This window comes from Antedon bifida, chromosome 11, assembly GCF_963402885.1.
Source record: "Antedon bifida chromosome 11, ecAntBifi1.1, whole genome shotgun sequence".
NCBI lineage: Eukaryota > Metazoa > Echinodermata > Crinoidea > Comatulida > Antedonidae > Antedon > Antedon bifida.
In genome coordinates, this window is record NC_136236.1 from 2,028,466 (window position 1) to 2,042,890 (window position 14,425).

General features: G+C 33.3%; 2 protein-coding genes and 1 long non-coding RNA gene across 7 annotated transcripts; 2 read left to right on the forward strand and 1 right to left on the reverse strand.

The window, feature by feature from the left end:
- Positions 1-423: 423 nt before the first annotated feature.
- LOC144856554 (uncharacterized) lies at positions 424-8,232 on the reverse strand. Of its 3 annotated transcripts, none has more exons than XM_078714573.1 (14): positions 8,166-8,232; positions 7,566-7,645; positions 7,320-7,472; positions 6,947-7,039; positions 5,863-5,917; positions 5,077-5,680; positions 4,579-4,746; positions 4,321-4,384; positions 4,004-4,180; positions 3,486-3,675; positions 3,116-3,295; positions 2,405-2,771; positions 2,185-2,274; positions 424-1,810 (listed from the first exon to the last, which is right to left on the reverse strand). In XM_078714573.1, the coding sequence occupies exons 2-14, from the start codon at positions 7,585-7,587 to the stop codon at positions 1,757-1,759; spliced, it is 2,217 nt and encodes a 738-aa protein (XP_078570699.1). In that variant the 5' UTR covers positions 7,588-7,645; positions 8,166-8,232; the 3' UTR covers positions 424-1,756. The 3 variants fall into 3 exon arrangements, with proteins under 3 accessions (XP_078570699.1, XP_078570700.1, XP_078570701.1); XM_078714574.1 differs by lacking the exon at positions 8,166-8,232 and adding an exon at positions 7,918-7,936; XM_078714575.1 differs by lacking the exons at positions 6,947-7,039; positions 7,320-7,472; positions 7,566-7,645; positions 8,166-8,232 and adding an exon at positions 6,025-6,125.
- Positions 8,233-8,291: 59 nt separating this feature from the next.
- LOC144856557 (uncharacterized) lies at positions 8,292-9,951 on the forward strand. Of its 2 annotated transcripts, none has more exons than XR_013614940.1 (3): positions 8,292-8,449; positions 8,646-8,778; positions 8,879-9,951. It is a non-coding gene; the product is annotated as an uncharacterized LOC144856557 (long non-coding RNA). The 2 variants fall into 2 exon arrangements; XR_013614939.1 differs by having other exon boundaries at positions 8,293-8,449; positions 8,882-9,951.
- A 455-nt stretch (positions 9,952-10,406) lies between these two features.
- On the forward strand, positions 10,407-14,250 carry LOC144856550 (succinate-semialdehyde dehydrogenase, mitochondrial-like). 2 transcript variants are annotated; one of them, XM_078714568.1, is made up of 11 exons: positions 10,407-10,489; positions 11,195-11,240; positions 11,460-11,652; positions 11,769-11,852; positions 11,975-12,145; positions 12,386-12,502; positions 12,646-12,789; positions 12,875-13,018; positions 13,134-13,292; positions 13,391-13,560; positions 13,813-14,250. In XM_078714568.1, exons 2-11 carry the CDS (start codon positions 11,230-11,232, stop codon positions 14,075-14,077), a joined length of 1,458 nt encoding a protein of 485 aa, XP_078570694.1. In that variant the 5' UTR covers positions 10,407-10,489; positions 11,195-11,229; the 3' UTR covers positions 14,078-14,250. The 2 variants fall into 2 exon arrangements, with proteins under 2 accessions (XP_078570694.1, XP_078570695.1); XM_078714569.1 differs by having other exon boundaries at positions 10,458-10,478; positions 11,197-11,240.
- The last annotated feature ends 175 nt before the right edge of the window (positions 14,251-14,425 follow it).

The window sequence follows — 14,425 nt, forward strand, 5'->3', positions numbered from 1 at the left end:
TATACTGTAGTTTAATAAGTAATAATAAAATAAAAATAATAACAATATAGTTACGATTTTCCTAATATGATTCGTTTTAACAAACCCGACTTTGTTTCTACGAATGACCTGCAAAACGCTGCTGTCATGATCGATATCTTTGACCCTAATTGACCTAATTCTATGGCAAATCTTGCAAATTAATTTATAATTTTCCCACGAGGGTTACTTTTTAAAAATAAAACACTAAATCGAACGATTTAAATCGCAAACTGTTTCATTATTTTTTCAATACGATGCAAAAACGGTTTAAATGAATAATGGGGAGTTTTTGGATCATCCGTCACTGCCATTTCGTGCGCTGCGCGTACGTGCCTGTGTTGCGTCATACTGCCAAATATAGCAGATTGATTATTCTTAAAAAAACTGACAAGATACGTTAGATACATGTGTGACATGTGACACGATTTAATACGTCATCAAGACACTATAATCACAATTAAATTTAACAAAAATAAAATGTAAGTTCTGCAAACATTGTATGTATGTATATACACAAAGATTAAGTCTGCATACATATGTAAAATAATAATGGAAAATACGAACAAATAATAATCACATTTTGTTTATCAAGATATATTGTATTGCAATTGAGAACCAGATAAAAAATAAGAACCGATTCACGCTAAAAAAAAAAACTACGTTATTAAACAACTTGAAGAATGTTAATGCTTGAAGTCGGTTTACACTGTGCTACAAAAAACTGATACTATATAACTACAAAAATGAATGACTTTATACCAGCCATAACTATTCTTTGTATTCTATAATATATTCAATTTAAAATTTGGTAAATTTATATGCAATAGACCTATCTATAAAATGGAATAGTTTTAGTAAGTAGTTATTACATAATATTTAAGTTACTATTATAAATCTAAGTTAAGAATTGTTGAAATGACTTAATTGTTTATTAAAGTTTCCACTGTCCTAATGTTACATTGACCAGAATTGAATATCCTGTTGACTATAAGGTAATGACTAAAATAAAGTAACCGCAGAAACATTAGTACTTTTTCATCAGACATTTTAAAAAAATTACTGATATTAAGGAATATTATTCTATATAGTAGTAATTATATTTAGTTATATATTCATCATATCATTTTTAAAGACACATTTTACAATATTTACATGATTTTAATTTATTGAAATACATAAAATGTTTAATTAATTCAAAATTATGAACATGCTTTACAAATGCAATCATATATTTATATACCCTAATACAGATTGCAATCTGTTGTGATGAAAGCATAGTGATTATATGTTGAGAGGCGTATACAGTACTGGGAAACATCTTTTTTAATATGAGAGGATGGCAGAATATTATTTAGAGGAGCCCACCTGGTTGAAACAACATATCAATCAATCATTGCAGTATATATGGAGTCATTCTTTACCAGAAGTTACTGTTTTGATAATCTAAAGCCTTGTCTGCACTATCAAACTTTATGTGACAAAAAAATGTAATGTGCCCATATATGGACATGATGATGTCATATCATTATCACTACCATATTTAGGCACATCACACTTTTTTGTCAAACTAGTTCAATAGTGTAGACAGAGCTTAAGGTCATATAATACTATAATAGATTCAAAGCATACAGTACCTGAATCTGTTACTTGTAATGTATGGAATTCAGTAGCGAAATTAAAACACTGTGTAATGATCTGTTAAAACTGATGACACATCATCATATGCTCACACTTCCTAGATGACTATCAACAGATTTTCTTTTTCACTTACTGGAAGGGTTTTCATAAGCTGATAAAAAACAACAGTCATGTTATATAGAAATAGTAGGAAAGTGAATAATGCATGCTTAAAAAAACATGTGTCAAGCAATATCATTCAAAGGCTTACAAGCGCCAAACAAAAAAGAACAAGGAGTCTCCATGTGTAGAAATCAACTTACATTAACTTTTAAAATTTGATTGACAGCAACATTTGTAAATATGAACGATTTAAAAGGCTTAAGAAAATGTTAAAGGACTCTATAGGAAATGACATGAACAAATCTAAGCCTACATAATGTATTTAAACAGGAGCTGAGAATTTTACAAGATCATTATGACCATTTGACATGAAATAATTTACCACATCTGTTGGTATTATTGATAACAAGTTCAAGTACTTACTTCCTTTGCCTCCGGAGTGTCACCAAACTTAATCAAGTTAGCCACTTTTGGAGATACATGTGAAGACTTACTATCATTTAAGTCAATTAACTAAAAAAGAAGAAAAGAATATAAAGACACTATAGTTTAGTTTTAAAATAAAATCTAGAAAAAATTATGCTATATAATACTGTTATTATCAATAATATTTTACTGGTACGTTAAGTAAATTCTAACTTACAACTGGTGTTTTAGCTGGACTAAGTTTCACATCACATTTAAGCTGTTGCTTAGCATTCCCAGAAGCAGCACACAAATGTCTTTTGTCATTCTTCTTTGCTTTATTCTCAAAAACTGGAGAATCTAAGTGCTCTAGCTTACTGGTGATCTCCAACATCACTTGGTTAAGGTCACCAGTGGCGGGAGGCTGCGGTTCTTTAGCCTGTTCCTCGTTTCCTTTCTTCTCCACCACATGTGTGCATACTGGTGATGCAGATTGCTCTTGCTTTCTGGTGAAGGCTGCCCTTTCTGGGATGACATCTGGTGAGACTGGAGAATCAGAAACACTACTGCTGGTTGAACTTTGGCTCATTCGCATTGGAAGTGGACTAAATAAAAAAAGAAATTCAGATCACAGAAATGCAGATGTACTCTAATACATGACTTTTCTGTCCATAAAAGTGTAAACGTCCATACGATATGGTTGCCTCATTGGTGGTAAAAGGGATCACTAACCATAAGCTTCAAGTGTATACATTTTGTAAGTCCAGGCTTCTCTCAGCCTAATCACAAATAATGAACAGTAACGCTATAGTTTGTATTCTTAATGATTGGGTAACAAGTCAATGTATTGTTCTAAACACTCAGTTTCAGTATTGGCGATACCAAGGCTATCAAACAACGGGACACTGAGCTCGACAAGATACCATAATAAACCCATTTCACAACTTACCTCGGTGGTGGTACATTATTAAAGCTGAATCTACTTTTGGTTGTTGACCTCATTGGTGTTGGTATACCAGACCGCCGACGTGCAGAACCAGTGGTTGATGCAGACACCTTAGGACGTACAGTAACAGACGGTGTGGATGGTGTCGTTCTAAAAGACATTGCTGATGTCGGACTGCTTGTGCTGTGTTTAAAGGAGAGATGAGTGTGAATTTATAATGATATAGGTAGAGTACCTGGCTAAGAGGATGACTTGTTTTAAGTAGTTTAAGTTAGACTATTAGTAATTTACTAATTCATCTGTCTTTATCTATTGTGCTATACATTATCTTTTTTTTATATTAAATAAACTTTAATTAATTAAAAGATTGTACCTAGACGTTGACTTCTTCAATGCATCTGATTTTGAACTAGATGATATGATCCTTTTCGGCACAACTCTTTTCTCCTGGAATACAGGTGTGGCTGGGAGTGCTGTGCGCGGGCTACCTTTCTTAAGTTGAGGACATCTACTCATGCTTGGTTCAGGTGTTTTACCAATCATTTTTGTGCGATCTTTTGTTCCTGGGACAAAGAAAAATCACACATCCATCATAAAAGTAGTAGGAAATTTGAGTAGGTAGCACTGTGTGAAACCATTGGTCTACCTTTCTTTAATAATTCCTGTTTTAACCATAGGTATATCTGATTCAGCTGTAACAATATTAACTAGATAACTCTAAAGCCTTGTCTACACTATCGAAAAAATGTGATGTGCACATATATGGACGTGATGATGTCATATCACTACCATATCTGGGAATATCACTACCAAATTAGGCACCTCACACTTTTTATTTATAAAACTAGTTTGATAGTGAAGACAGCCTTAACCTAAATGTATTGAGCTTACCTGGTTGTGTTTTGCTATTATTTGGTGTTGTCTTCTTAGTAGATTTCAATGACATGGTAGCTTTCAGAGGTTGTTGCTGTCCTTTGGTTGTTGAGTCCGTCTTTACACTTCGGCTCACAGTCAATGTTTGTCGTTGGAATGTACCCGGTTTCATTAACGTGGGTTTGTTTGATGGAACTGAAAATTTAACAAAATTATTCAAACTATCAACCAACCAGTGGGCCAATGAATGTAGTAAAACAAACAGATATCACCAGAGTATGTAAAACAAATATTGGGTATAAACAGATTTAAAATACTGTATGATTAGTAATTACCTTTGGAAGCGTTCGTCCTTTCACTTGCAGTTCTTGTTGGCATAGCCAATCCAGATTTTTTAAGCTGTAAAGACCAAGTAAGAATAAATATAAACTACAAAAATTGATTACTGCATTAGAATGTTTCAATAAGGTGTTAGAGGCTGTTGGTTGTGTGAAAACTAGGTTAAAGTAACTTCAGCAGTATCCTACCCACCTCTGACCAACACAACTCTAACATACCAGAATAGCCTTTTTTAAAGAACTTTGGTGTCTTACCTTAGGTACAGGTAGAGATCGTTTCCGTCCTGGTATTGGAATACTTGAGGTAGAGGCTTCACTCATATCGGACATGATACTTGATGTATCTGAAAAGCTGTCATCAGAACACACACTGCTTTTTCTTGTTCTCTTTGGTGGACTGGTCCGTAATAACTGTTTAGATATCTATAAAGAATTACATGTTAGGTTAATAGAAAAAAAAAACATATACATTGGGGTTTTTTTGCGTGTGTTTAATCATACTGTATACTGTCCTGAAAAAATATATACAAGTAAATGAAATTATAAAAGTCTATGGGAATGAAGTTATTTGGACATAACCCAAGACCCACTAATCACACTCAAGTATTTCACTTAAGTAAATAAATATTAAAGAATTTATTTTAAGTGGTATTCATTTAGATCAGAGTATTTTAAATGTTAGGTTGTTTGCCTTAGCCTAGTGTGAATAGTGAATATGACTACCCAAGCTACATTACCACTCTTACAACTTACCACTGGTTTGGATGTTTCTTGCTTCTTCTTAGAGACAGGTTTATTTGGAAGAAGGTTACTTTTAAGAACATTTTTTTTCTTTGGTAATGGTTTATGTATGTTTTGCTGCACGGCACCCTTTGCTTTGAAAACAACATTATTCCCTGGTTTCATCTTGGACACGCAATCACTAGCTTTTGGGAGTTCTGCTTCTGGATTTCTTGAAACTACATACGTCTGCCTTCTTGGACTTCTTATCATTTTCTTTTGTTCGCGTTTAAAACATTTAGTTTCCGTTATAGCTGTTTTGTTAACGTAATCTGCAGGTAACTCTGGCGATGACTCATATTGGCTACTTAATTTTAAGGTTTCCAGAGTTTTACTGATAAATTCTTCGGTTTCTCCCGATGTTTTCTTCTGTTTTGTTTTTGTGTCATCTTGTTGAAGATCCATGACAAGTCCGATAGCCTCTTTAAATAGTTCAGCATATTGTTCGTTTGTAAGCGGACTTAGTGGTTTTACAGAGTCGATCTCCTTTCCAGCTCGTAGGCACTTTTCGCGATGATTGACAGGTCCAAAGAAAACTTCATCTTCTTCCTCATGTGAGTCTTCATCGTTCGTGCAACTAGAATTAGGAATTATTTGTAAACATGTAAGAAAACAAAATTCAAGGTATCGATGTACAGTATAGAAGAGAATTTGTATAATGATTTTTGCAGTAAGTTATTAAAACAAACAACAAAGATTACTGCAGCAAATTCACTGTAATAATAATGATTAAATTATATGAGTAAAACATGTACTTACTTTGGTGATAGCGAGAGATCAAAATCAAACTGTTCATTTTCCACAAGTGGTATGTCTGAAAATAAAAACAACTCAATGACAGATCTATGCATTGAAATATTCAAAAAGAGTAAAAAAAGTACATACATAAACCTTTAACAAGTAAAAATTAAACATTCTTACGCCAATAATTTCGCATTCCATACTTTTCAGAAGAACCGAGAAATCCTACAAAAACTACCATTCTTAAGAGTTACAACAACTTATTCCAAATGAGACTGAAGTGACAGTAATTTAGTTATTAAATGAAGATGGTGATGTAGATGAGCTGTATTTATATCAACAGATGAGGGAGTTTCTACAATAACAATGTGTTAAAAATACAATTGTTGTGTTTAGTCATGATTTAGGTAACAGCTGATGGGTCAACTCAACCAAACGGTGCTGGGGTCAGTCATCTCTTTACCGCTTACTCAACCGGAAAGTTCTAGGATTCAAGTTTGCTTCATTTGATGCCAACAATTATAAAACTTTGTTCAAGTCAGTGTTCATAATTGCACTATATAGGTTAATAACCTGACGTCCAATTTAATTGTTTACAAAAGTTATAATTAATCACATTATCTCATTTACACAAAAAAAAAACTTTGTTATTTACATTTACAAAAAAAAAAAAATTATTACAAAAAGTATTGGTAGATTACAGAAAAGCATTAATTAAAAGTTTAATGTCATTTTATTTATTATATCTATTAAAAACTATATACTACTGCACTTCTGTTAAAATAGAACTGATAACAAATAGTAAATCGTTCAACTGAAAACAAATTCGAGATCAAGTGTACTTTTATAATTTGTTGAGTGAGTCATCATTATCCAATGAGCCTGCCTTGTATTTGACGTCAATGATGACGTAATAACTTGTACTGTGATTGGCTACTTGTATTTCTATTGAAAAATGGTAAGTGAATCATTTTTTTTTTTTTTTATTTGAAAAAAAAATCGAGTCTACCAATTTCCTGTTTAGATATCAAATATTGCAATTGTGCTTGACAGTGTGACTACAATTTTCTTTTCAAACCATCGTTCATTTATTCAATTTTACCTTCACTCCATCTTAAATCTTGATTTACTTCCGATGGTCTCTTACAATCTGCTTTTGGCTCAACTATATTCTCTTCATTTTTCTCACTGGATTCTAAAAAATAACAAAATAAACAAACCAAGTTTAATACTCAAACATACTAAGTGGAATACAATTTAAGAACAAGCATTTTAAGAACGAACTCTTAGGGCTGTAAAAAGGTAAAATAATATGGTAGACCATGGTTTAGTTGGGCTAAAATATTTACTAGCTCAAACTTAATGTCGGTAATATCATGGAGGTATATATTGAGAAAACAAATATGATATCCCTGGGGAACAAGGTCAATATTGTTGATTGTAAAATTCATTTGTTATCTACCAACAAATGTTACCTGATGATGTCCCAGATGTGTTCTCTGTGGTTGATATTTCCTCTGTGGTAGATTCTTTTTCGATGGATCTCTCAGCAGTGCATTCTGCAATTTTTAATTGTTGGTCAATGTTGAATGGAGACCCAAGTTCAATCAGAATTCCCACTTGGGCACCTGCAAATAGATGTTAATTATGTAATAGAATGTTGTAATGTCATGGAAGTTTTTCAGAAAGGTCATCCAAGTTCATATATCGACATGGCTTACCATTTGATATGTTTTGGTTCATGTTGTTGTTGACTTTGTTGAGATAGCAGGCAGTTCAGACTCCTTTCAGCAATAAAGATCTAATAAAATATTTAAAACATTTCATAAATAAAACAAAAAGTCTGCTTTATTTTAAAAATTAGACTACAGATTACGCAAATCTACAGTCTGGCGATCAAATCCACCTCTGTCTGCTATTTTGTACAGAGCGTGCCTGGAATGGAAAGAAACTAAATTAAAGAATATTTTTTCATGTCATGTTGGTTGGGTCTTGAACCATAAATTGATTCAAACTAAACATTTATATACGGTTTAGTTCTCTAAAAATGCGCGTTTCGTAGCCACCACTTACTCAAAATTATGTCTTAGGCCTAGACCGCCTCACAATTCAGCCACGGCACGGACGGGTAAATGGAGATCCAGTCGTGCCAAATGATATAAAAACAAACAAGAAGCAGAGCCTAGCTAGGCCTATTAAAAATGTCTAAGAACCACCTTTAATGTGTCATTTGCTTGCTATATAACGTTATTTCAGTGTACTTTATATATTCAATATTAATTTGGCATGTAATAAATAAGGAAAGAAAGTATTTTTCTCACGAAAATGTAGTTTTATCTGCAGATCAGCTGGTGGTGCACGGTGGTACGTGGTGTGGTATAAAGATTTTTAAATTGTCGCGGTTGCCCAATTTGGATCATGCGTTTTGATTGGTTATTGCTGAAGAAGAGGGTCAGAGGTCGAGGTAACCTAGCCAAAAAATAACAAGATGACGGAAGTAGATTTTGTTGGCGATATTCTTCATTACGGTTTAATATTCGGTGCAATTTTTCAAATTATAGCTATTGCAGCAATATTTGTACTACCTAGTCAGGGATCAGATAACGTAAGTGTTGTTAAAATTGCCGTTTTTGACCTATAAATCTTTGTGCCAATAGCTAGGCCTTGTATCTAGCCAGAAGAAAGGCTGCTTGCTTTTTTTAAAGTCTATCTCATTGTTTTTTTATGGGTGAGAATCGTTGCCCCGAGTCGTTTCGTCCCAGTGTTTTGTGTAAGGATAATACAATTTTTTTTCTCAATAGAACACAGAAGATATCAACTCTAACTCAAATTCAACACGTCTGCAGATTGAAAACCAGAATAAAAAGGCAAAACATGAAAAAAAGAAAAAACGATGATGAAGTTTGTGTCTGTTTGTTACTACTAGTAATGTCGGTATGTTGGCCCAATTAAACCTTATCCATTTTTTCACTTTTGTATGTATGGTAATGATTGTATTTCAAATAGTAATATCTGTTTCTTTTTTTCTTTTTAGAAGTTGTTTTTTATGTCGTCAGAAGCCTTGATTGTGATGTCTTCCATTGGATGGATTTGACATGGTGCTTGGCCATTCTCCCTCACCGTAGTAGTCCACTGTTACAATAGACATTAACATAGTCCAGACATGTCAGATGTTTCGCACGGTGCTTGCTTTTGGGCTAGTTGTACCTTGCAATCCAATTTTTAGAACATTTTGTTTCACATGGTGCTGGGTGGGTGGATATAATATTTTGTCATTAGCCTTTTTTTTTTCATGGGAATCACCCACCTGCAATTTCTTTTACTTTTCATAGATATAACAGAATATAAGTTTTTATAAAATTATTTTATAGCCATTGTATTTTAAATAGACATTACTGTACAACCTTTGAGTTCAAATAAGATAATTATTCCAGCCTAAAAATCCCAGAAACTGACACATGTTATGCCAAATCGTCCGTACCATTTAATCCAGATTGTATAAGAGGAATGTATAAATGCTGTAAATATGATAATATTTCACAATGCTTTATTAATATTTAATTACTCAATTATAATACAGTATATTTTCTAGTAGAAATGTTAAAAGGTCATCTTGGTGAAATAACAATACAGTACCACCATTGGTATTTAATTTTTCTTTAACCTTTGACCTGTTCAGTACACAGTTGTTGTCTTATACACAAACACTACATTTACCAAACTAATTGTTTTTATTAAGTGGGGCATGTGTGTAATGTTTGTGTTTTTTTAAGTACTGTTTTAACAATCACATGGCTAGCTAACTTGGGGATTTTTATTTTAGTTCAATAATAAAAAATGTAAATATTGGAAATTTTTATTAATATTTTAACGAATGTTTCAACCTGGTTGATGTACCACGAATTGTTAATTATTAATGATCCATTCATTGTTATGTACATAATTATTGGTATTTCAAAATAAAGAACTAATGAAAAAATAAAAAATAAATTGTGGTGATGTTAAACTACATTATTACCTTGTATTTTAAATACAATAACGTTATTGCTCCCCCTTTCTGCCTAATTTGTATATTTTGTTATTAAAATTACTAACTTCATAATGGTATTTTTCTGTTTGATTGTTTGTTTATTGAAGTTATATAGTGAAGCCCACATTTATACAACTGACGTTATTATTATGGAATTACTATAGACCATACCTTATTGTCAAGTTTATCAAAACAAATCGCAGACCAATTTAACTGAATTATTTTATTAGGAAGGTGTCGCAACCACGAATACAATTAAACGTAAAATATATGTATAATGTTCCTGTTCATAAGCTATTTTTAGTAAACAATTCTTTTACTTAAAATTGTCTATGCAATTTTGATTCAATTCAAAAACTATTTTATACTTACTGAATATGAAGAAATGAATAAGGCGGAATATTAAACAGGGATCAACTCAGAAGTTAAAAAGAAATGTTTTACGTATTGTTTTCGTTATAGTATTAAACCTCTCTATTCAGTAATGGAATAGCCCAATAAATTCAATATGACACGATCAGTCGATTAATGATAACAAGAAATAGACCTTTGCCCAGGTCTTTCGTATTGCAAATCCAAAGCTGAGATACAGGCTTGCAAAAAGGTCTGCTAAAAAGTTAAGTAAAATCCACCTAAAGGAACTTAGTTCATTATAATATATATTATTGTTAATTATAAATGGTTTAAGTTCTTTAATTGTGCGTAAGATAAGTCATTTAGTAATAAGTGTCACACATTAACTACGATCGTCGGGTTGCATGTGTATGTACGTACGTGACAAATCAGTGGTGTTACCAAGGAATTGGTGATCAAACATCATACGTTCACATGCTGCCTAACAAATGTGCGTTGTCATAAGTAGGTGGTGGAAAGAACCACGTCATATTTAGATAATTGGATATACAAAATTTAAAAAATATTAAAATTATGTGGCATTGATCAGCTAAATCAATATTATATATGTCCTAATTATTACTCATTTTAGATTATTCAAATCAAATTCGATTTTGTTTTTGAAGATTATTTTGAAACTAATTCCATTTGCAGCTTTAATCAACCCATTTAAATATCATATTTGTTATCATATCTCCCCATAGACGCCTCCATCGTAACATCTGCTTAATTTAAATGTTATTTGGATATGTTACTAATACGACCGGAATCACCTGTTTCAGTTTTGGCAAATATTAATATCTTTAAAATGAAGAATGTCTTGATTCTAAAACCCGGAGCTCAGTTTATGTTTTTATTGCTTTATTTATATATAGTCTACAGCGCAATAAAATTATTTATACGTGTATACTTTTGTCATACAACATTAGGTTCTGGTTCAGTGAGTTGGAAAGGATAGAAACATGTCTGTAAGGTAAGATTTTATTACAATTCAACAATGAGTACCACACATATTTAAAATATATTTGACGAGCATCGGCGTTCAACGCTGTAAATATTATACGCACGCCGCGCGTCGAATTTGGATATTGTAGCGTCGAAAGACTTTTAACTAATACGACACGTACACAAACATACAATTATTGTTTATGCCGTACAAACAATAATAACGAAATAATTTAATTCGTAACAGCTCACTTTTGAAAAACAAATGCTACGTAAATGGCAAATGGATTAGCGCCAAGGATGGAGCCGTCTTTGTCGTCACCAATCCATCGACGGGAGAAATCGTCGGCGAAGTGCCTGATATGATTGAAGGAGACACCAATGAGGCGATTGCAGCAGCTGATGCGGCTTTTCAGACCTGGAGCCAGACAACAGCAAAGGTAAAATCTGTTTGCATTGCTTTTTAATTCGTGATGACGTATTTCGTAAGTTGTTCATCGAAGTTACAGTTTAACTATTGGTTTAACGATTAATATTTATGATTATCATTTTTTAGGAACGATGTCAAATCTTACATAAATGGCACGACCTTATTTTGAAGCATAAAGAGGAATTGGCAGCGATATTAACCAAAGAAATGGTAAGCTAAAAGTATTTTTAAAAACATCATCATTATTATATATAAACATGACAAACAGTCGTTCCATGTCTATGCAAATTCAATTGTTTATGAAATAAATGTCATTTATGTTTTATTTAAAGGGAAAACCATTAAAAGAATCAATGGGCGAAATTGGCTATGGTGCATCGTTCGTCGATTGGTTCGCTGAAGAAGCGCGTCGTGTTTATGGTGACGTTATAACCACTCCAGCAAAAGGAAGAAAGTTATTTGCCTTCAAGCAACCCGTTGGAGTCGCCGGAATGATAACACCTGTGAGTTCTATTATTATTTGGACCTATTGTTGTAAAACCAATATTTCACCCGTTTTATGGTCATATTCCAACAATCGAACATTTTATGAAGAAGTTGTTGTGCTCGTCAGTAAACAAAAGTGACAACAACCGTCGCTGGCCCTATAATTATATCGTTTTAAAGCGCATGCGCAAATATAGCCTAACTTCTATAGCTTTCTTTCATGGCGTATTTTAATTTCTATACTTATTTTCTTTTAGTGGAATTTTCCTCATGCAATGGTAACTAGAAAAGCTGGAGCCGCATTAGCTGCTGGATGCACAGTTGTACTGAAACCAGCAGAAGATACACCCTTCTCTGCCTTAGCCTTATGTGAGGTATGCTTAAACGATAGAGAGATAAATATGATCATGCTAAATATAACCAAATCATTGTTTCGTCTTCAGCGCAGGCTTGTTTGCCTTTCCATACCTATTATTCCCTTTTTGCACATATGGTGATACAATATCTTTTTTTGTAGCTTGGAGAGCAAGCAGGATTTCCACCAGGGGTCCTGAACGTAGTCACGTGTTCCAGACCAAACGCTGCTAAAGTTGGCAATGCCATTTGTACTAGCCCACTTGTTGCAAAGATTTCGTTTACTGGTTCAACTGCAGTTGGAAAGGTATTTAATTTACTTTATTGATAGTAACTAATGGTATTCGCTATCCTACATTATATTACAATGTACGCCTCTTTCTTTACTCTAGATTCTGTTAAAAACTGGAGCCAGTACCGTCAAGAAATTCTCGTTGGAACTTGGTGGAAATGCTCCATTTATTGTGTTCGATTCAGCTGATGTTGACCGAGCCGTCGCTGGTCTGATGGTCTGCAAATTCAGAAACTCCGGCCAGGTGATTCCTCTTTGACACAATGTTTGGAAAAGAACGATGTTTAATTAAATCATTTCGGTTCGGTTCAAGATATTTGCAAATATGACTGATTTAATTCTGTGCTTTTTCTTTTCAGACCTGTGTTTGCGCAAACAGAATTCTTGTTCAAGAAAAGGTTTACGATAGCTTTGTTGAGAAAGTGGTAGCAGCAATGAAAGAGCAACTGCATGTGGGAGACGGCTTTGACGCTAAATGTACAGTAGGTCCGCTGATAAACCAACGGGCTGTAGAAAAGGTAAAGTTGGTCGTTAATAAGGGCGGTATGATGATTAAAACGAGACAACAGCAACATTTAATTCTGTAAACATTTGATCATTTAAATTATATTCAAAGGTTGAAAACCACATCAAGAACGCATTATCAAACGGTGGTAAGCTCCTTCTTGGTGGAAAGAGACATAAACTCGGTGGCACATTCTTTGAGCCAACTCTCATATCTAATGCAACTACCGACATGCTGTTCTGCACAGAAGAAACATTTGCACCAATGGCTGCCATTATAAAGTGAGTAAAGTTTACGTTCTAAAGAGTACGGTTATTAGGTTGGACGATAATAATACGATCTAACAAGCGCTGCAGCGCAGTACTGTTTGTACGCACTACACACACAATGGACATGCTCAATTATTGTTATTAACGCAGTAAATTTGCGTTCAGTTGCTCGGAGATGTCGACACAGTTGAGTTCCCTGTCGACATAAGTGTAAACCTTACACTGTCAACTTAAAAAAGTTCAATCGTTGATTTCATTTATTAGGTTCAAAACAGAAGAAGAAGCTACTCGTATTGCTAACGACACCAGATCTGGATTAGCTGGTTATTTCTATTCAAACGATCACCAACAAATTTGGCGCGTAGCCGATAAGATAGACGTGGGAATTCTTGGTGTAAACGAAGGCTTAGTGTCGTGTGTCGAAGGTCCTTTTGGCGGTGTGAAAGAATCTGGAATTGGTATCGAAGGATCAAAATATGGTATCGAAGATTACTTGCATATCAAGTATGTCTGCATCGGTGGATTATAAAGATGATCATGACGTCATTATCTTCAACTACAATGCTAGGTTCTAAACAGATCTGTGTCTTGGCTTCAAAACTTCATGATATATTAATGTGTATTCCGGATGATCTTAGAAATAATTTGATATTTTAAATTAAATTGCAATAAACAGAAACTAGTACAATGTTTGTTTTTGTTACTAAAGTGTTTTAATGATATGTTTTAATGATATTATGTTTATGAGATTTTCCCATCTGGATCCGAAATATCGATAGTCATATCTATCAAATACGTTGCAATAAACAGAATATTTGTTTTGCAATTTAACTCTTTGTTTTTACTATTGTGTGAACGCATGATCAATAAGTAGTAT

Excerpts from the sequence above, each read along its gene's own strand:
- LOC144856554 (XM_078714573.1), bottom strand. The coding sequence starts at position 7,587 with ATGAACCAAAACATATCAAATG. Across the intron at positions 7,473-7,565 it reads GAACCAAAACATATCAAATG|GTGCCCAAGTGGGAATTCTG; the intron begins GTAAGCCATGTC and ends ATCTATTTGCAG. Across the intron at positions 2,275-2,404 it reads GTCCAGCTAAAACACCAGTT|TTAATTGACTTAAATGATAG; the intron begins GTAAGTTAGAAT and ends CTTCTTTTTTAG.
- LOC144856550 (XM_078714568.1), top strand. Across the intron at positions 12,503-12,645 it reads CTGCCTTAGCCTTATGTGAG|CTTGGAGAGCAAGCAGGATT; the intron begins GTATGCTTAAAC and ends CTTTTTTTGTAG. Across the intron at positions 12,790-12,874 it reads GTTCAACTGCAGTTGGAAAG|ATTCTGTTAAAAACTGGAGC; the intron begins GTATTTAATTTA and ends TCTTTACTCTAG.